The 19,711-nt window shown below is 30.1% G+C and overlaps 3 protein-coding genes across 5 annotated transcripts; all 3 read left to right on the top strand.

Moving 5' to 3' along the window:
* Positions 1-103: 103 nt before the first annotated feature.
* Positions 104-2,648, top strand: MED6 (RNA polymerase transcriptional regulation mediator-like protein). 2 transcript variants are annotated; one of them, XM_068623120.2, is made up of 5 exons: positions 104-330; positions 419-593; positions 1,328-1,397; positions 1,631-1,749; positions 2,255-2,648. In XM_068623120.2, the coding sequence occupies exons 1-5, from the start codon at positions 104-106 to the stop codon at positions 2,414-2,416; spliced, it is 753 nt and encodes a 250-aa protein (XP_068479221.1). In that variant the 3' UTR covers positions 2,417-2,648. The 2 variants fall into 2 exon arrangements, with proteins under 2 accessions (XP_068479221.1, XP_068479222.1); XM_068623121.2 differs by having other exon boundaries at positions 1,640-1,749.
* Positions 2,649-8,773: 6,125 nt separating this feature from the next.
* LOC137818855 (inositol oxygenase 1) lies at positions 8,774-12,517 on the top strand. Of its 2 annotated transcripts, XM_068622482.2 has the most exons (11): positions 8,774-9,215; positions 9,500-9,602; positions 10,417-10,501; positions 10,658-10,862; positions 10,975-11,034; positions 11,156-11,208; positions 11,298-11,420; positions 11,534-11,603; positions 11,988-12,066; positions 12,145-12,226; positions 12,323-12,517. In XM_068622482.2, exons 1-11 carry the CDS (start codon positions 9,182-9,184, stop codon positions 12,347-12,349), a joined length of 921 nt encoding a protein of 306 aa, XP_068478583.1. In that variant the 5' UTR covers positions 8,774-9,181; the 3' UTR covers positions 12,350-12,517. The 2 variants fall into 2 exon arrangements, with proteins under 2 accessions (XP_068478583.1, XP_090152568.1); XM_090296442.1 differs by lacking the exon at positions 9,500-9,602 and having other exon boundaries at positions 8,781-9,215.
* A 4,403-nt stretch (positions 12,518-16,920) lies between these two features.
* Positions 16,921-19,646, top strand: LOC137818177 (GDSL esterase/lipase APG). The gene is made up of 5 exons (XM_068621438.1): positions 16,921-17,687; positions 18,117-18,247; positions 18,327-18,560; positions 18,904-19,159; positions 19,248-19,646. The coding sequence occupies exons 1-5, from the start codon at positions 17,282-17,284 to the stop codon at positions 19,442-19,444; spliced, it is 1,224 nt and encodes a 407-aa protein (XP_068477539.1). The 5' UTR covers positions 16,921-17,281; the 3' UTR covers positions 19,445-19,646.
* Positions 19,647-19,711: the final 65 nt, after the last annotated feature.

Here is a 19,711-nt window from a genome sequence, read left to right on the forward strand (position 1 = left end):
TCAAAATAACGTTTTTGTAGATGAAACTGCCCTAACTGACCACACTCTCTCCCAAAGCTCTTCTGGGTCGCCAACCGAGTGAACCGGAGATCGGAAGTGGAGGATGGCGACGGCGCCGGGAAACCAAATGATGGAGGGAGGACCGCCGCCGCTACCGGGGACCGATATGACCGGGATATGCTTCCGAGACCAGCTCTGGCTGAACAGCTTCCCTCTCGATCGCAACCTTGTCTTCGATTACTTCGCGCTGTCACCTTTCTACGATTGGACTTGCAACAACGAGCAACTCCGTATGCGCTCCGTTCACCCCCTCGACCTCTCTCAACTCTCGTATGTAAAACCCTAATTTCCTTCTCCTTTGTTCTTTTCGTTACTCTTTTAGGGTTTCGTGGATTGTAATAATAGTTGTGGTCTTCAGGAAAATGACGGGGACGGAGTATATGCTCAGCGAAGTTATGGAGCCGCACCTGTTTGTTATTCGCAAGCAGAAGAGAGATAGCCCCGACAAAGTTACGCCCATGCTCGCCTACTACGTCCTTGATGGTTCTATTTACCAGGCTCCGCAACTCTGCAATGTTTTTGCTGCCAGAATTGTGAGTTCTTGCTTCCTCTATGTGTGTTGCATGTTTCTGTTGTTTTTAGGCTAAGGAGGATTCTTTGCTGTGAATAACTTGCTTGCATGAGAATGAAGAGAAATGGATGTTTGTTGTGATCGTGTGTGATGTTGAACAGAGGAGGAGCATGTTGAAGGAGAGATTGTTGTATTTACCAATAGAAACTTCAGAGATATTTTTTTGTTCTGTGGGGATTTAAAATTTTCTTTTCCTTTTTGTGCAGGATGTTTAATTAAGATTTATCGTGTTATTGTTTCACTACAATCGTGATTTATCTAGGGTTTGGTTATTACTTTGGGTTTTGGTTTCACTTTATGTTGTTTACACTTTTTGCATAATTGGTGATTTCTTTTTTCTGAGAATATCTGAACATAAACCAGAGGAGATCTCCACCAAGAGGAGTATTTGATTTGCCCAGAGCAGTAAAAAATTCGTGGTTTTTTGTTAATCAATGGAGTCCTATATCATTGTGAAAATTAGAGAAAAGCCTCTTCAGTCTTGAAACATAACATTTTGTTTTCTGTTCGAAACTGTATTAGTTTTATCCGTCAGGTTTGGTGTTTTGAACAGGCAGCACTACAGTTTTATACTTAAAAGGCCTTATTCTACAATTTTAGTGCAGTTTACTAGTTTTTCTATTAGTTAGTTTTTTTTCTTTTTTTATTATGGGAGAGATTTGGTGTCTAATACTGGTTTTGTGATTGATCTTGCAGGGAAGAGCCCTTTATTACATACAAAAGGCATTTACTACAGCTGCCTCAAAGTTGGAGAAGATTGGATATGGTAAGTGCAGATTATGGGTTTTTTTCTTGTGGGAGATTGTTGGTCACAGTTCTGGATAGTGTTTGAAAATGTCTTGTTATTAAAGTTTTACAGCAGTAGTGAAGAGAAGTACATACCCATTTTATTCCCCTTGTGTTCTTCCTGCTTGTAAGACATGTCTTGGGAAGTTCTTAGTCATAGAATTGTTACATTTCATACTGCTCTACACATTTACTGATTTGGGATTCTTCTAGCTGCTTCAGTGGATTCTGAAAATGAGACTGCATTAGTGGAGTCAAAGACTGCTAAGGAGACCATTGATATAAAGGAAGTTAAGCGTGTGGATCATATTCTTGCATCCTTGCAACGCAAGGTGGGTTGAAAAAGTGCATGTTTCCTTATGAAAAAATTATGTACAGAACTATTAAAATTACTACTAATATGTATAATAAAGGAAGGATCATATTATATTATTAAAGCATGGGGGCTGTGGACAAGTGCCATCTATATAATTTTCCTAATTCTACTCAAAAGGAACATGAAATTCTTTGTTTCCTTCCATAGCAATGAGATTGGATCCAGTTATAAGAAAAATAAAATGCTTGACACTTGATAATTTACTTGCAGGATCTAAAACTATTTTTTACCTGTTTTTTGTTGTCTTGTCATATAAGAGTTCTGTTCTTATGTGATGCACACATAAGAGGTTTTGACTGACATGGCCAGGTTCCAAATGAACTTATTAATGGATAAATTTGAACTACTAACACTATTGGAAATTTACCTCATTCTGCTCTCAATTTTTTTGTGGCTCTCATGCTTTATTATTGGTGAGAAATGAGTATTAACTTGCTACTGCTTGCTGCTGCCTGCTGCAGTTACCACCAGCTCCTCCTCCACCACCATTTCCAGAAGGGTATGTGCCCCCTCCAACAGCTGAAGCTGAGAAAGGCACCGAAACTCAGGAAGCAGCAGAAACACAAGCTCCTACTGCTGATCCCATTATTGATCAAGGACCAGCAAAAAGAATGAAATTTTAATATTGAAGACATGCTGCCATGGCTCTTAATATTTGTAGAGGTGGAGGAAAATTATGTTATTCCCAACATGCAGCCTTGCTGGAACTATGATCAAAATTGTTTCCTCAATTGTATCATTCTATAGATTATCACTGAAATAGGATTACACTCTTATAGTTTCATTCTAGACAATATATTGAGCAATTGCAAGACAGAGTAAACGAAACTATTCTCCTTCGATTGGACATTTCTATTTATTGTGTACAGGGTCTTGCTTTCTTCCTATTCCAGTGATTTGAGTGCTACAAAGCATGAACGAAAAGGTACAACTAATAAGAATGATTTAAGAAATGGCAAATGAGTAATGAAAAACAAAAGGATATAAATAAAGTGAGTTTGAATAGATTAGTAAATAAGAATGTAAATATTGGTTTTTATCACTTTACATTTCTATAATATTCAAATGATTTTTTGTCACCCATGAAAAAAAGTTATATATAATCGTCTTGAAATAGTTATTTGATTTTTCTAATAAGTTGGTGTTGTGGTATTGTTGATAAAAGAACACTCATATCAAAGCAATTTCAACTTCTTTTTCTTGTGACTGTTTCTTCTGTACCTCCATATACAACATGAAAATACATTTTTCTCTTTCTTGTGTCACCCCATAGAGTAGTTTCTGGATCATATAATCGGAAACTCATTTGAAAAAAACATCCGGAAGCTAAATAAGACTTTCGGATTATGTAATCCGAAAAGTAATCATGTATCTGAAAAAAGGGTACTGGATTATGTAATCCGGAAGCTAATTACAAATTTAAGAAATGACTTCTGGATTACATAATCCGGAATATTATAGCGGGACATTTTCGGAAATTTTGAAAATTTATGGAGGTGAGGTATGAAGGTGCAGAAAGAAATAGTCTTTTCTTCTATGTAATCTCTTTCTCCATGAATATGTAATTTTCTTTTTTGTCCTGTTGTAGGTATTGTATTTTCTATATATACACCTACATGTTTACTCTTTGACACACAGTTGCTCTATTACCATGATTTTTGCATTCCTAAACTCTAATAATAAAATTCTAAATTTTGTATATGGGGAGGTTATGTTGAGATAAATATTTAATTATTGTTACTTTTGTTAAGAAATATATAATAGTAGTTTAAATTATGATGTTCTCATATTACTCTTTTCAAATAAGTTGTTTTCTGACTCAATTTAATGAGTCAAGTGATATTTTTAAAATTTTAATTTTTTTATTCTTTTTGGTCTTCTTATTATACAATGTTAGGATAAATTAAATCAATTAAATGAAATATCTAAAACTTATTCAAAATTTAGAATGAGAATATTTATAGGTATGTTAAATATTATAAATCCAAATAGCTGTCCAACAATGAGAGGAAGTTTACGTGAAATAAACAAATAACACTGATAAAAATATATTTTTAAAATTTGATAACAAAAAGATAAAATTAAAAAATCTTAAATCAACATCAGAATGCCTTTAATCATTATTATGAATATCTTTTTTGTTAGAGGGATAACAATATTAGAAGAAATATTTTTGTTTTAGTATTCCTAATTATATATTTTTAAAATATTGGTTATAGATTTTGAGTTTAAAATTTAATTAAAAGTAATATAAGAATATAAGAAATTTACATAAAAAATAAAACTTCCCCTATATATATTATTTATTATAGATATTGATTCAAACGTTTCTGACAAATAGCCTCTTCTCAATTCTTTTAATCCATGTATAGCTCATTTTTTGATACTTTAATTTTATCAATTTATTTTATAATATTCTCTTTTATTAAGATTCACACTCACACACACACACATATATATATATAACAGCAAGCTTTTTGTAATGGAAGGATGATTAGGAAAGGAGAAAGTGACAATATAATCTCTATATTGAGGATGAATTTCAGGGATAGAAAAACAACACAAAGAAAATAGAAGATAAAGTTGTTTGTATTGAAGAAAAAAAAAATTATAAATGACATAATTGATATCATAAAACATAGAAATTGTAGAATAATTTAATACAATAAATAGTTTTCAAAATACAAATTATAATTAAATTAAACTTTAAGTTAAAATGTTATATTTAAATAAAAAGTTAAAATATTTTCATAAAATATCAAATTTTAAATAATCTTATTTGTTTTAAAATTATATGTTTTACTGTAATATAAAATATATCAATAAGTAGTGAAAAAATATAAAATATATATTCATTTTTAAAATATTTTTTTTCATTATTTTTCCTTGCATTTTTTATTGACTGCAGACTTTTTGGGTTATAATCCAAAGACAGTGATAGTTAGTGGACAATCATGCAACTTTCTCATATATTAATTTGTAGTTGTTAGATAGTGACTTTTGACAAGAAACACACCATACTTTTCCTTTATATTTTTATAAGTAATTCTTATAATATTCAATATTCATTAGTTTATTTTTTAAGTTGGTGTTTCATTAATACTTAGAAACTAATTTCAAATATTTATTAATTTTGAAATACTTCAAAACTGGTTAACACGAATTCTAATACTTCACATATTAATTAATTATAATGTTTTACCTTCAAAACTATTGAGAGTGTAATATTTTAAAAAAATGAAAACTATTACTTTTTTTCTTTCTTTTTGAACCTTAATTACCTTTCTAAAAGTAACAGTGTAAAAATACTTTTAACAAATAAATATTGATTGTTTAATATTTACGTAATAATGCATATTTCAGATTTATAAAACTAGGAATGTTAATTTCAATATACGAAATAATTGATTATTGTGTATTTTTTTAAAAAAAAAAAAACTTGAAAGAATTACATTATTGTATTCTAAAAAATTAAGAATCTTGATTGAATATTGAAAGAGTAACTTTGTTATATTTTTAAATTGAGAACTTTTATTAACATGGGGGAGAAAATTGAATGATTATAAAGAAAAAAAAAAGTTGTTGGTTGTGTTTTATCTAATTTTTTTAATGATAGTTTTAAAATATACACTACAACAAGAAAATAATAAAATAAAAAATAATTTTAAAGATAAAAAAAATTAATTTTTATATTGATTAGATTAAAAACCATTTTAAAGACTAAAAATTATTGATTTCTAAATTAGTTTCTATTATTGATAAATAATTTTTAAATTATTATTTAATTAGTTATAAAGTTTTTTTCTACTAAATTTATAATCTAAATAATTGATAGTTAAAATATGGGTAGTTAATTAGATATCAATTTAGAAATTAATTATCAATAATAAAAACTAATTTAGAAACCAATAATTTTGTCAGTATAAAAATTAATTATTATTTTTTTTTTAAATTTGTTTTTATTCATGATTTTCTCGTAGAAATATATCATTTTCAAAAGAAAAAGTATATATGATTTATATATATTTAAAATTTATTTTAATTATCAAGAAAAGTTAAAAATATCTAGTGGTGGAAGGAGATTGCTGAATATAAGATTAATTAGTGGACAAAGATTATCTTAGTTGAGATGTCTTAGTGAGTTAATTAATAATAAGTTAAAGAAGTGACAGCTGCTCAAAACTTGTTCATTGCTTAAGAAATTGATTAGTCATAAATCACCATTCAAACACATACTTATCTTCATTCATCACTCCATTATTATATTTATAACTCTATTTTTAATTTAACTTTATTTCTTTACAACAAGTTAACAGATTATTTTTCTTTAATTAATAGAAATGATGTTAATATATGTCATTCCTTATTTATTCATTGTTTGTGACATGTGATCCACCATTTGTGTGTTACAACAATTAATAATAATGATATAGTTTGGTAACTTTCCTTATTTACACATTTTCTTATTATTATGCCCCTGGAATTTTGATAATTGTTTTAACTATTAAGGTAAATAATAATAATAATAATTTCATTATTTTTACAAGTAGTTAACAATTAATAAAAAGATACACTTGATTAATAAAGAGGACACATTTTGTAATTTATTTGTGTATTATTTCTATGTGTCTAATTGATGATGTTAAAGTGATTTATATATAAAGATAAAAGTGAATTTAATTATATTTTTTAAAACAGAATTAATTGACAGTTGATTTAAAAATCGATTACGCAAATTAACAATTATAAAAATTATAATTTATTTTAATAAATATGAATATAATTTATGATAAATTTTAAAAATACGAATAGACATAAATAATAATAAAATATTTAAAGACCAAAACATAAATTTGGTAAGTATATTTATCTTATATGAATTCATTTGAAATTGTATTTTATGATAATATTTTTAACCTTTTTTTTAATTTTTAAACTAATGTTCATTTTTTTTATTCATACAAAAATAAGTGAAGAATAATAAAATATAATGAAGTGTCGTATTTTTTACTTTTATGTTATCATATCATATTTATATTCGTATTTATTAAAATAAATTATAAATTTTATAATTATAGTATTCACGATATAATTTTATTAATAAATTTTATAATTCATCCCAACAAGATCACGGATAGGAGAGATAAAAAAATATATTCATTCTAGTTTATTATTATAAAAATATAGATATAAAAAAGAATAAAATTAAAAATCACAATAGAATAGAAAAGCACGGGCTAAACCTTATTTTTTAAAGAAAAATAGTATACATTGTTTAAAAATAATTTTTTTTATAAAAAAATATATATAACTCATATCTAAATTAAATTAACACTTCAAACAACAATAATCATCTATAATAATATAAAAATAATATTATCATAAATTTATAATTAAATGACATAAAAATAATATTATCATAAATTTATAATTAAATGGCAGTATATACAGAGTGTTATTTTTCATAAAACAAACTTTTATATTTTTGTGCAAGATAATTATTTATTATTTATATATTTGATTTAACTCAATTTTTTAGTGTCCATTGAAAAGTCAACACAAACCCTGTGCATTGACTAATTATAGTGTTCACGATATTATCTCATCACACGATAATAACATTAATATATCGAACTAAACTCTACCTTATCAAACCAAACCAAATCATATTCAAAACAAAAATCAATTTTATTATCATTATCATTTTCTACCTCTTCATCAACAAAAAGAAGCACGTAAGATTCTTCATGCAGGCACGTGTGAGCCTTCGGTGCATCGTAAAGTGCGTGTTGGACTCCGAGAACGACACGTGTCGATTTCTGAGGGCTGAGAAAAACGAACGGTGGTGAAAAAAGGCAACGGTGTAGGAACTTGTGATGTACTAATCACCGTATAAAAACAACACGTGTAGTACAAACTTGACTAGATGCCACGTCACTGGGACCCACTTCTCGAGATATTATGTGATCCAACTCAATCTGACTCAGTATTACAATAAAACATCCCAGCTGGGCCCCACAAATATATAGGCCCTCACTGTTTATTTCATAAACTAATTTCAAAACTATACATAACAAACAATAAATAGTAATTTTGAAAAAAAAAATGTTATCTTTATGTATAATCTTGTTAAAAATGTCTATTTTAAATAAAATTGTTTATACTAGTATTTTTTTATACATTATTGTTATTATCAAGAAAATAAAAACCAAATGAAAAATAATTATTTATTATATTAATTAAATTAGACAATATTTTATAGATTAAAAATCATTATTATTTAAAATAATTTATAAATTTATAATATAATTTTGAATTAATGTTTAATTAGTTATTTTATATATAACAATTTTCATGTTAAACATCACTATATAACTTGACATTCCAGTTACACTCACATCTCAAATAACAACAATCACCTGTTATCACATGAAAAATATAAAAAAACTAGATTAAAACTCATATATTAACAATACATAAATAAATCATTAATTAAATCATTAATGTTTAATAAATTAATTAGTATGTAATTAAATATTTATTAATTTTAAAATATGTAGTTGATAAATAGAACTTCAATAATTAATTAAACATTAATTTAAAATTAATTTACAAATTTTATGAATAATTTTTTTAATTTTTAAATCAGTATAGTGACTACACTAATTAATGTTTAATTAGTACATACTTAAATATTCATTAATTTTAAGATATGAAGTAATTGATAATTAAAGCCATGATAATGATTAAATATTAATTTAAAAACTAATTTATTAATTTTATTAATTTTTATCTCAAAAAATTTATTTAATAGTTTTTGTGATTGAAGTTAAATATAAGATATTACTTACATAAATTATTTGTTAAAGATTATATATTGATTTGTATGAGATCACAATGTGTAAGATTGAATAATAAAACTATAATTATAGAAAAACCAAAATATTAAAAGACCTATATATGTATAAGTTTGAATAAAGTGAGATTGGATTTGAATACACATTTCATGGGAAAGATGGGAGGGAGTTGTCTTTTGTTACAGTGCCAGCTTGAAGTGGCACTTTCTTTGTATCTAGCAAGAGTTTAAAAATGGAGAATTTAATGATGTTTTTTTCCCATTGGTGTAAAATAGTAGTTGGTTAGGTTAAAATTAGGGTTAGAAGTGGATAAAAATGTGTTGGATGTACTGAAAATGGAAAACTAGAAATATGAAAAAGGAAAAGAAAGATTTTCAGGGAAGGACTTGGGATCTCCAAATTCTCAGGCAAGGACTCTCCGGCCAGCTATAAATACTTCCAACCTTTCCACAACCATGGCATCACACCTCAATCTTTTCTTCTTCACATCACACTTTTCTCTTTCAATTTCTTTCAACTCTTGGAATCACCATGACCATCCTCATTCAGCAACCTCATCACCTTGGTAATTCATTTTTTTATTTTTCCATTTTTTTAGCTAATTATTATTATTATTATTATTAGAGAAAAATCTATACTTTAGTGTAATCTGAGAAGAAGAACAAAAAGGGTTTTTGTGGTTGTTTTTGGGTGAAATTTGTAGCAGTGTGTGGTGACAGTAACTGTTGCAAAATCTGTCCTTTTTGGAGATGAAACAGGGTTTTTGATTTGGAAGATGAAACAGGGTTTTTGTTTGGAAGAGGAAAATGTGTTGGAAATAAGGAGTTAATAGGGTTTTTAAAATTGCAGGGGCTGAAGTGGAGGCAAATACTGCAGAGATAAATGAGGGAGAACTGGTGTTGGATGGTGGATTTCTGATACCACAGACCAACACATTTGGGCACATATTTAGGTTTCAATCTTTCTCCAATTTTTCATTGCAAATTCCAAATCCAACTATATATAAAGAAAAAGACACTTCCAATTTCAACCTATTCAATGATTATGTATCAGAAATAATGCCAGATTTTGAAAATTATTTTGTAAAAAGGAAAAAGAAAAGTATATTATTAAGTACTCCTTCAGATCCTTGACTTTAATTTCTTGTACTTTCTTTCCCTTTCATTTTCTTTAAAGATTTAAAGCCTTTTTTTTGTTTTATTTTTCCTTTGGGATTGAAAAAGCTTTTTATTTGTTTTCATTTTTGGTCAACGGAATTCATTCTTATCGTACACAAAATTAGTGTTTTTTTTTTCAGATGTTCTTCACCTAAAGCCAAGAATATCCACTTTTTATGGGCTTGAATCGTCCTTCAAATCTGGGCCAGGCCCATCAAGTTCTGGCCTTTTAACCCTTCTCCTTTTTTAAAAAGTTATATTTTGTGTGCCTATATATATATATAATGAAAAAGAAAGGAATTTTTGAAGTATTATCCTTCAAATTTAGACTTCAATTTTGATAATTTTGGAAATTTTCAAGCTTTATAAATTTACAATTTAAAAAAAATGTAATTTTCTTAAAAATTGAGATAAAACAGAAGACATGTTGGTTCTTCCAACCTTTTCTGTATAAAAGCAATAAACCTAAAAGATTAGAGCTTTGGGTTTTCCACAGTTGAAACAAGATAGTACTATGGATTAGTAAAATCATGAAAAAAAAGTTATTAGATCCTCTAGTTCTGTATGCTACAATGATTATCTCATGAATAAGACTATATTGTAAAACAGGGCTTATAATGATGCTGAAAGTGAGAGGCATGAAGGAGTGGAGAATTTCTACAGAAAAAACCACACTTACCAATCACTTGATTTTGTAAGCATCTACCAGAAACTTTGCATTTACCCTCAAATCTCAGATCTCAGATCTCAGATCATGTTTCCTCCAGAAAAAAGAAGGAGATTCATATATTTTAAAAATGATTAAGGGTGAAACATGGTATCAATTTGAACAATATATTCATATACATAGGTGAAGAAATTGAGGGAGGAGTATGCAAAATTGAACAAGGTGGAGATGAGCATATGGGAATGTTGTGAACTCCTGAATGAAGTGGTGGATGAGAGTGACCCTGACTTGGATGAACCTCAGATTGAGCACTTGCTTCAGACAGCAGAAGCTATAAGGAAGGATTACCCTGATGAAGATTGGTTGCACTTAACAGGCCTTATCCATGGTAGTTTCTACATTCTAATGCAATTTTGAAGACCCTTTTGCTATCAAAAAGTTTCTCTGTTTCTGGTTTAACATGGAAGATGGGAAATTATTTGAAAAGTTCTTCAATGCAGATCTAGGCAAGGTGCTGAATTTACCTAGCTTTGGAGGACTTCCTCAATGGGCTGTAGTAGGTAAGTGTGGTGTTTATATAGGATTAACACCTATGGTTAAAAGATGGTATCTTTTGTGTTTTCTTTGCAATTTCTGGTTAAAAACATTCACTGATCTGAAACATTTACTATGCTCACACAGGGGACACATTCCCAGTAGGTTGCAGATTTGATGAATCAATTGTCCACCACAAGGTAAATTTATCAAATCATTGTCCTTTTGGGGTGGAAAAAAACAATTTTTTGAAACCAAACATCTGACACGTGCTGCATTCCCACTTCAGTATTTTAAGGAAAATCCAGACTACAACAATCCATCCTACAACACTAAATATGGGATTTACTCAGACAAATGTGGACTTGACAGTGTGATGATGTCATGGGGGCATGATGATTACATGTATCTAGTAAGTCCTTTGAAAACCAAGTTAGTGTTTTTTGCTTTGTTTATGTAGGATTATGGAATGCAGTTATTTCATAAATTTTGTGTAGGAAATGTCTAATTTTGGTGTTGTTTTAGGTGGCAAAGGAGAATAACACTACACTGCCCTCTGCTGCTTTGTTCATTATAAGATACCATTCATTCTATGGTAATTCAAAACATTGAAAGACATAAGTTTAAATTCATTCATTTTAGAAAAAAAATATATTTTCAGTTATATATGTAATTTGGTGAAGAACACGTGCTGTTGACACATCAACACGTGCTGTTGACACATCAACACGTGCTGTTGACACATCAACACGTGCTGTTGACACATCAACACGTGCTGTTGACACATCAACACGTGCTGTTGACACATCAACACGTGCTGTTGACACATCAACACGTGCTGTTGACACATCAACACGTGCTGTTGACACATCAACACGTGTTAATATGAGTTGTCAAAACATACCAACACTTTTATTAGCATTACACACTCTTATAAGACTCTTATAAGCATTATTTGATCCACTAATTTGTTTTGCAGCATTACACAGGGAAGGAGCCTATAAGCACTTGATGAATGATGAGGATGTTGAGAATCTAAAATGGCTCCACATTTTCAAGTAAGACCACACTTTTTTTATTGATGAAATATATTGATGGATCTTCTCTTACTTCATTTACATACAATGTTTTTGCAGCAAATATGACCTTTACAGCAAGAGTAAAATTCGAATTGATGTTGAAAAGGTCAAACCATACTATCTTTCACTCATTGAAAAGGTTAATACCCTTTGGAAACTTTCATGTCTTCTTGTCTTCCAATTGAAAAAGTTTTCATCTTGTTTGTACTAAAGTGTCTTAATTTGTTTGGTGCAGTACTTCCCTGCAAAGCTGAAGTGGTGAAAAGTTCATTGGAACCATGAAAGTTGCAGTAATTTATGATGATAACCAAAAACAGTTTCTTATGTAGTGGAGCAAATAATAGGCTATAAAAAGCTGTAGTTGTATTTATCAATTTGTATGCTTTGGTGGTAGAAAATATTCTTCTATGAAATACTATTTGTAGTTGAAGTCCTATCTCAAATATTTTTCCTTTTTTGTTTCCCTTAACTATGGATTTCTCACAAGATGTAAAACTATACAGCCTCTTAATTCTTTAACTGAGAATAATAATTAAGCAAATCCTTTCTTCAAGGATCAAATTCCGGATTTAAATATTTTCTTCAAGAAACAAATGCAAGATTTTAAATATACAATATCTCTCAAGATTAACTCTAAATGGTTATTGTTCCTACCTGGTTCAACCAGCAAATAAATGGGCTTCATTTTTTAAGCTTCTCATTACCCGCAGGGTCCCACTGCCGTTAGCACCTTTTTTAGTACTCCTTGAGCTAATCCCTTAATAGGATCACGATTCGATTTTGATCGTTATGGACTAGTACCACGATCGAGTCCTAGGCAGGCGGACCTCATTTTAACCGCGGACACTGTAACTATGAAAATCGTTTGACCTTTATTGCACTTGAGGAAGACCCGACCTCCTAATACCAAGCTTAAATGCTTGCCTGAGTGCGCCTATTACCCTTCTAACTCGTAGTTCCCCAATCGTCTTTGGACAACCTAACCTTTTGAGGAAGATATCGTAATATCAAGATCTAAGATCTTACCACTTTCCCTTTTTGCTGGGCTTGTTGTCTTGTTGTCTTGTACTTTGAAAGGTAAATTCTTGAGCCCAAGGCTCAAAGCGATTGAGTGCTTGACAAAGTGAGTAGTCGGATTAAATAAAGGCTGATGTGCCTCAGTGATGGCTTTACAAAGGAAATGGAAATGTAGACTCCCCGGGGTGGGACTGGGGACATGCACTAACACTCACTAACTATCTATTTTCCTTTTGTCCAAGGAAAGCGGGACAATAGACCTAACCGGGTATTAAATCCTCCCTTCAGTTGCATTCACTTCCGCGGACAGGAGGGATAACTCGCTATTCCTAATACTCAGACTGCGTCTCTTGCCTACACTTACTAAAATGCAGATAATCTTGAATGCCAGCAGTCAATATTTTCTTTCTTCCTGGCTTGGTAAGTAAGTGCTTTTCTTTGTGGGTGAAGGTTGTTTTGATTGAGAAGGCCATGACGAGACTAATAAGGCCTTGTTCCTCTTCTCTCTTGCCAACTTCAAATGAAAATCGGAGATTCCCTTTCCTCATCCGCTCTCACTGCTCATCCTATCCTACCCTTGGCTGCTATGCCATCCTGATAAGATATCAAAGAGAGAACTGGGGCGGAGGATAGAGCTTTTCTTTTTCTGCTTTCCTATGATATGGATTTGGTTGATTCTCCTGTGGTATCGACTGCCTTTGTTCGGCTGAGACTTCCGCGTCTGCGGATTCGGGCGCTTTTTTTTAAAATCCTCCACTGCATCCAGGATCACAAGTGGAACGCTAAGCAGGGGGGAGGATCGAGGCTTGTCAAAGATAAGGGACTCGACTTCCCCTGCCTTATTAAGGACTTCCCAACTAATAAAGATTCTCTTACTTACGCAATTCAGTCTTTAACAGCGCCCGGATCGTACGCCTGGAACAGTCGTACAATTTCGGTGATTCAAAAAAAAGGAGTATATCCCTCTCCCTTAATGTAATGCAAAGACACTTTGACGTTCAACAACAACTGTTATACCCAGTTTTCAAATATTGTGTTAAAAATCAATACCTTTTTCTTTTGGGGTCGTATGCTATTTTTAGTTTTTTTTATGGGCTTGAAGGTTATTCCAAGTTTATGAAGGCCCGATCACTAATCATATTTAAAAAATAATTAGTTACTTATGATTTGTTTTTATATATTGAATGATTAATTAATCATATTTAAAAAATAATTAGTTACTTATGATTATGATTTGTTTTTATATATTGAATGACTAATATATCGAGAGATACTTGACAGTATAATTATGATATTTAGACTATGGTATAATAAAATAAAAATTACACACTTATATGTTATTAAATATTTTTATTTAATTTGAATTGTATTTTTATTTAATGTAAGATATCTAAAAAAAACTAAATAGTTTACGTGTGACAAACTCCGTTTCAATAGCAAGATACATGCAAAGTATTAAATAAAAAAAATAAAAAGAAAGTGGTAAATAGAAAGAGGCAACGCACTTATATTGTCCCATAAATTCACGAAACATGTCGTTGAATGTTTGAGTCCATGTCTCGTGCATTGCCTCCACTCTGCAATAAGCGTTGACCAAACTCACACAAAAACTTTTATTTCTGCCAGCTACCAAACAACTCATTCTTTTTCTAACTTGTAAAAAAAATAGTTTCAGAAAAAATATTATTTATTTCTTTTATAGAAATAAATTTTAATTGAAAATTAAAAGTTAAGAAAATGGTATGACATCTATGTTAGGTGTGCTAGAGTTGGCTATTGGCTCTAGCTCTTAACTTATTGAAGCTATGTTTTTAATAAGAAAAAATTGTATATGCAATTGAGAAAAATACAATTGTCAGAGATCTCATACCGACTAAATATGAGAGAATTTCATTGTATATAAGTGAGTGCAAATCTCATCCAACAAGTCGATTTTATGAGGTTGAGTTAGGTAAGTCAACTTTGTAATAACAATCATTTCTTTTAGGAGTGTAATAATTTATTCAATAGTGTTAAAAATAAAATTTGTAAGGTGAAATTATGAAGTTACAAATCTAAATTTTGTATCCAATTATTTTCTGAAGTATCAAGTTCAAAATCATTAAAGTGATATAGTTTTAATCATTTTATCTTCATTTTTTCATTTTACCATTTTTTTTCCTCATGAAATGAACCCAAATCAATAATATGGTTTTTAAAAATATTATATAAAAGTTATCAATATTTTTATTCAAGGTTTTAAAATTTATCTTAATTTATAAAATCTTCCATTTATTTAAAACGATTATTGCTAGAGTGGTATACCATACTATCATAAAGACTAATGGAAACACACGATGCATGCATTTTTTTTTCTTAAAAGTGAATATATATATCATATTGAACCTACTCAAAATAAGGTAAAAATCTACTTTATGAAAAATTTATCATATGCAGTGTTTTTTCTTTTTGTTTCTCTACCACAAACAAAGTAAAAAAATTAAGGGTGTTGAAACTAGGAATCATAATTACCCCAATATTCAATGGATTAAATTTGTTCAATCGAGAAGAAATAAATTTAACTCTGAAATTTATTATTATTATAAAAATTACAATTACAATAAAAATATTTTAAAAAAAGATTAGATCCTATTTAATGTAGTTTTTATATAATTTTTCATATTTCAATTAATTAATGATATAAATCATATAGTTAACGTGATTGACATTAATTTCAATTTCCTTTTATTGTCATGGACATTTGAGTAATTTACATGATATTTTAGTTCTATTATGCATATATATCGTGTGAGAGAGATAATTTAACAAAGACCAAATACTATTTTACAAATAGAGAAAAAAAGAAAAAAATGCATGATATTAATATATTATAGATAAAAATAGATAAATGAAAATAAATAGATATTGAATAAATTTACATGTGATGAGTTTATAAATGGGTGATAGCACAAGTTTGGTGTGCATTAAGTTGACATGCTTAACCCACTTTCTTAATTAAGAGAGTTAGGATAATTATATCAATCCATTACCCAAATTTAGCTACAAATTAGTTAAATATCACTTGTTTAAAAATGTACTACTACTTATGAATTTAAATTATTTTATATATAAAATAATTTTTAAGTAAATTTTTCTTTTACTTTTTACACAAGTTGATTTTAATATATTGAGATGTCAAATTTATTTTATGTATTCATATTTTTCTATTTTAAAAGTATTTTTAGAGAAGCTCATTTGAATATAACCTTGTTTTTATTTATAGTGCCTTAACACCATTAACATCATTAAGACCTTGACCATAAGAGTGCAAATGAATCAAATTATTTATGAACTATTAAGGTTTGCTTTGTTGGTTTCTCATTTTTAGTTAAAACAACTACATTAAACACTTGATCATTTATATTATACCTGTACTTTTTTTATCAATTAAAATAAGATTTTAGTAACAAATGACAATTTTGTTGAAATTTAAGAAAAGTTTCATAAAAATAAAATCAATAAAATTAAAAATTAGTTAAATAAGTCAAGCTCAAATTTAATAGCTTTTTACAAACTAATTTCAACTTTGTAAGTATTTAATTAAATAAATAAATAAATAAGTCAGTGGTGTCTTTGAGACAACTTATTTATATATTCAATTTTTTTTTAAATTCACCCACTTACCAAATTTCACAAGTTTCATATTATTGTCAATGCATTTTTTTATTTATTTTTGTATAGTTTTAAAAGATGAGTGTAATTTGTTTTGGCACTGTAGCAAATATTGGAGTTGTGAAGCTGTGTGTATTTATAGCAGTATTCGCAGCTGTTATCCCTGCAAGTTCATTATGATGTATTAACATCCTTAGCCAATTTTGTGCCAAGAAAATACAGAAAATAACAAGTATTTCACACTGTGCATGCCAAGTTGAAGATATTACGTAGACTCTTCCTTTTTTCTGCACAACAACCGAAATAACTCACCCACATGCTCCTCCCTCTTCCCTCACACAAAATCTCAACCACTTAGCTCCACCATACTAAATGAATGAAGCTAAAAGTCTTCGTTTTATGGACTTGAGAGTGATTGATTAGTGCAAGCAAAAAACTGCACACACAGTGATCACTAGCTTCACCAAAAGGATACCATGCATTGAATTAACCAGAAGAGACAAGTAACGATATTAGCACACCATCAATGGAGAGAGAGAGAAAGGGTATGATGAACCACTTTACGCGTTCACATTTAATACTCCTGCCTAACTCCCATCCTCCTCCTTCAATAGGCGTCATTTTCGGTTGCAATATAAGTTCTGCATTTTCTGCTGCACTATGCATCATCCAAAGCAGCATGCATAGCATTAAGATGAGCATTGGAGCTCTTGTTCCACTCTTTGCACTTTCCTTCCTTGGTTGTGTGTATGCACAAGACACCACCCTTGTGCCTGCCATCATAACTTTTGGTGATTCTGTGGTGGATGTAGGGAATAATAACTATCTTCCCACTTTTTTCAAGGCTGATTACCCTCCCTATGGGAGGGATTTTTCTAACCACCAACCAACTGGGAGGTTTTGCAATGGCAAATTAGCTACTGATATCACTGGTATGGCAAACCATTAAAGATCATACTTTGCACCTACTTAGATTAGATGGTTATACAGAGTACACATATTTTTTCTTGTGTAGCAATGAGGTTTCATGCAAAAAAAAATTAGGAGGTCTAGGCTATGAGTAGAAGGGCTATAAGGGCGTTAGTTTTAAAGCTTTTTTAGTTATGTTTTGTATAAGAGGTTAGATTTAAGGTTTTTTATTGTTTGTGCAACTAGATTAGAACAGTTTTAGGTAGTTTTTTTTATAAGAGTTGAGGTATTCCTGAAATATGTCTTATTTTTGCTGATAAAAAAGAATGAGGTTTCATGTAAGCTATCAGCATCCCTCAGTCTCTTATAGTGTAGATTAGATATATATAGCACTACTCATACTCATCTCATGCATTTAAGTTTCATAATTGTTGGAATGTTTCCTTTTGCAGCTGAGACGTTGGGCTTTAAGACCTATGCTCCTGCATATCTTAGTCCACAGGCATCAGGGAAAAACCTCCTTATTGGAGCTAACTTTGCTTCTGCTGCATCTGGTTATGATGAAAATGCTGCTACTTTGAATGTAAGTTTGGTGTGAATAACTTCACATGTGGTTTTACAAGAATTCTGATTTTAACAATTTCTTCTGTTCCTTTTGGCAGCATGCAATTACACTGTCCCAACAGTTAAGTTATTTCAAGGAATACCAAGGCAAGCTGGCCAAGGTAGCTGGCAGTCAAAAAGCATCCTCAATTATTAAAGATGCATTGTACGTGCTTAGTGCTGGCAGCAGCGACTTTGTGCAAAACTATTACGTCAATCCTTGGATCAACAAAGCATACACTCCTGACCAGTACTCCTCCTACTTAATTGGTGCATTCCAAAGTTTTGTTAAGGTATTCAGTTGAACAGTTTTGGTTATTTTTATTAAGAAGCGGACTTTAAATTTCGCTCAAAACCATGTTTTGGTTTGCATGCACTTATATACTAAATGTCCTCTTCTCAGATTTTCAACAATTTTTGCTACTCTTAGAACATATATATGTGTATTATTGAAAAAGTCCTAGACAAGTAAAAAGAATCTATTAGATAGAGGGGATGTGTTGTGTTCAATTGGTTCTAATCTTTTCAACAATATACCTTCAATGTTTGATACAGATCTAGACCAGTCCACATTCAACTCAAGAATTAGCCCAACTTTGAAAAACTAACGGTTCCACTGCTTTGTTTTGGACACAGGAGTTGTATGGATTGGGAGCCAGGAGACTTGGAGTGACTTCACTCCCACCATTGGGGTGCCTACCTGCTGCAAGGACTTTATTTGGTTTCCATGAGAATGGTTGTGTCTCAAGAATCAACTCTGATGCCCAAAACTTTAACAAGAAGCTCAACTCAGCTGCAGCAAATATTCAAAAGCAACTTCCTGGTCTCAAGATTGCTATTTTTGACGTTTACAAGCCCCTCTATGACCTTGTTCAATCCCCTTCAAAATCGGGTATTCACTACTTTGACTAAAGTTCACTATTCAACATTCGCAGTAAAATGATTTTGTTCTTTCTAACCTATTGCATGATGGTTTTCAGGTTTTGTGGAGGCAAACAGAGGTTGCTGTGGGACCGGGACTGTAGAGACAACATCGTTTTTGTGTAATCCAAAATCACCAGGAACTTGTTCTAATGCCACACAGTACGTGTTTTGGGATAGTGTTCATCCTTCACAAGCAGCTAACCAAGTTCTAGCCGATGCATTAATTATCCAAGGCATAAGTCTCATCACATAAAGAGTCGTGATTATTCATGTGTGTCAGATCCAGATAGTATTGTGTACAACTACACAGCGTGAAAGTGATTCAAAATTTTCTGTTTTTCTTTTGTATGAAAAAAAATATTGCTCTATGTGTTTCAGATCATGAGAAATTTCAGATAAACTTGTTTGTAAAACATTTTATAATAACAGAGAAATAGTTACTTACTATTTATAAATGCATTGTTTTGGTAGTTAAACTTAGACTAACATAAGGAAAATCCAATCATGCAACTATCAGACA

Source organism: Phaseolus vulgaris, chromosome 10 (genome assembly GCF_051622355.1).
Source record: "Phaseolus vulgaris cultivar YP4 chromosome 10, ASM5162235v1, whole genome shotgun sequence".
NCBI lineage: Eukaryota > Viridiplantae > Streptophyta > Magnoliopsida > Fabales > Fabaceae > Phaseolus > Phaseolus vulgaris.

Coding starts and splice junctions, on each gene's coding strand:
- MED6 (XM_068623120.2), top strand. CDS start 104: ATGGCGACGGCGCCGGGAAACCAAATGATGGAGGGAGGACCGCCGCCG. Junction 331..418: donor CTCGACCTCTCTCAACTCTC/GTATGTAAAACC, acceptor TGTGGTCTTCAG/GAAAATGACGGGGACGGAGT. Junction 594..1,327: donor ATGTTTTTGCTGCCAGAATT/GTGAGTTCTTGC, acceptor TTGATCTTGCAG/GGAAGAGCCCTTTATTACAT.
- LOC137818855 (XM_068622482.2), top strand. CDS start 9,182: ATGACCATCCTCATTCAGCAACCTCATCACCTTG. Junction 11,209..11,297: donor AATCAATTGTCCACCACAAG/GTAAATTTATCA, acceptor TTCCCACTTCAG/TATTTTAAGGAAAATCCAGA. Junction 11,604..11,987: donor AAGATACCATTCATTCTATG/GTAATTCAAAAC, acceptor TTTGTTTTGCAG/CATTACACAGGGAAGGAGCC.
- LOC137818177 (XM_068621438.1), top strand. CDS start 17,282: ATGGAGAGAGAGAGAAAGGGTATGATGAACCACTTTACGCGTTCACAT. Junction 18,561..18,903: donor CATTCCAAAGTTTTGTTAAG/GTATTCAGTTGA, acceptor TTTTGGACACAG/GAGTTGTATGGATTGGGAGC. Junction 19,160..19,247: donor TCAATCCCCTTCAAAATCGG/GTATTCACTACT, acceptor GATGGTTTTCAG/GTTTTGTGGAGGCAAACAGA.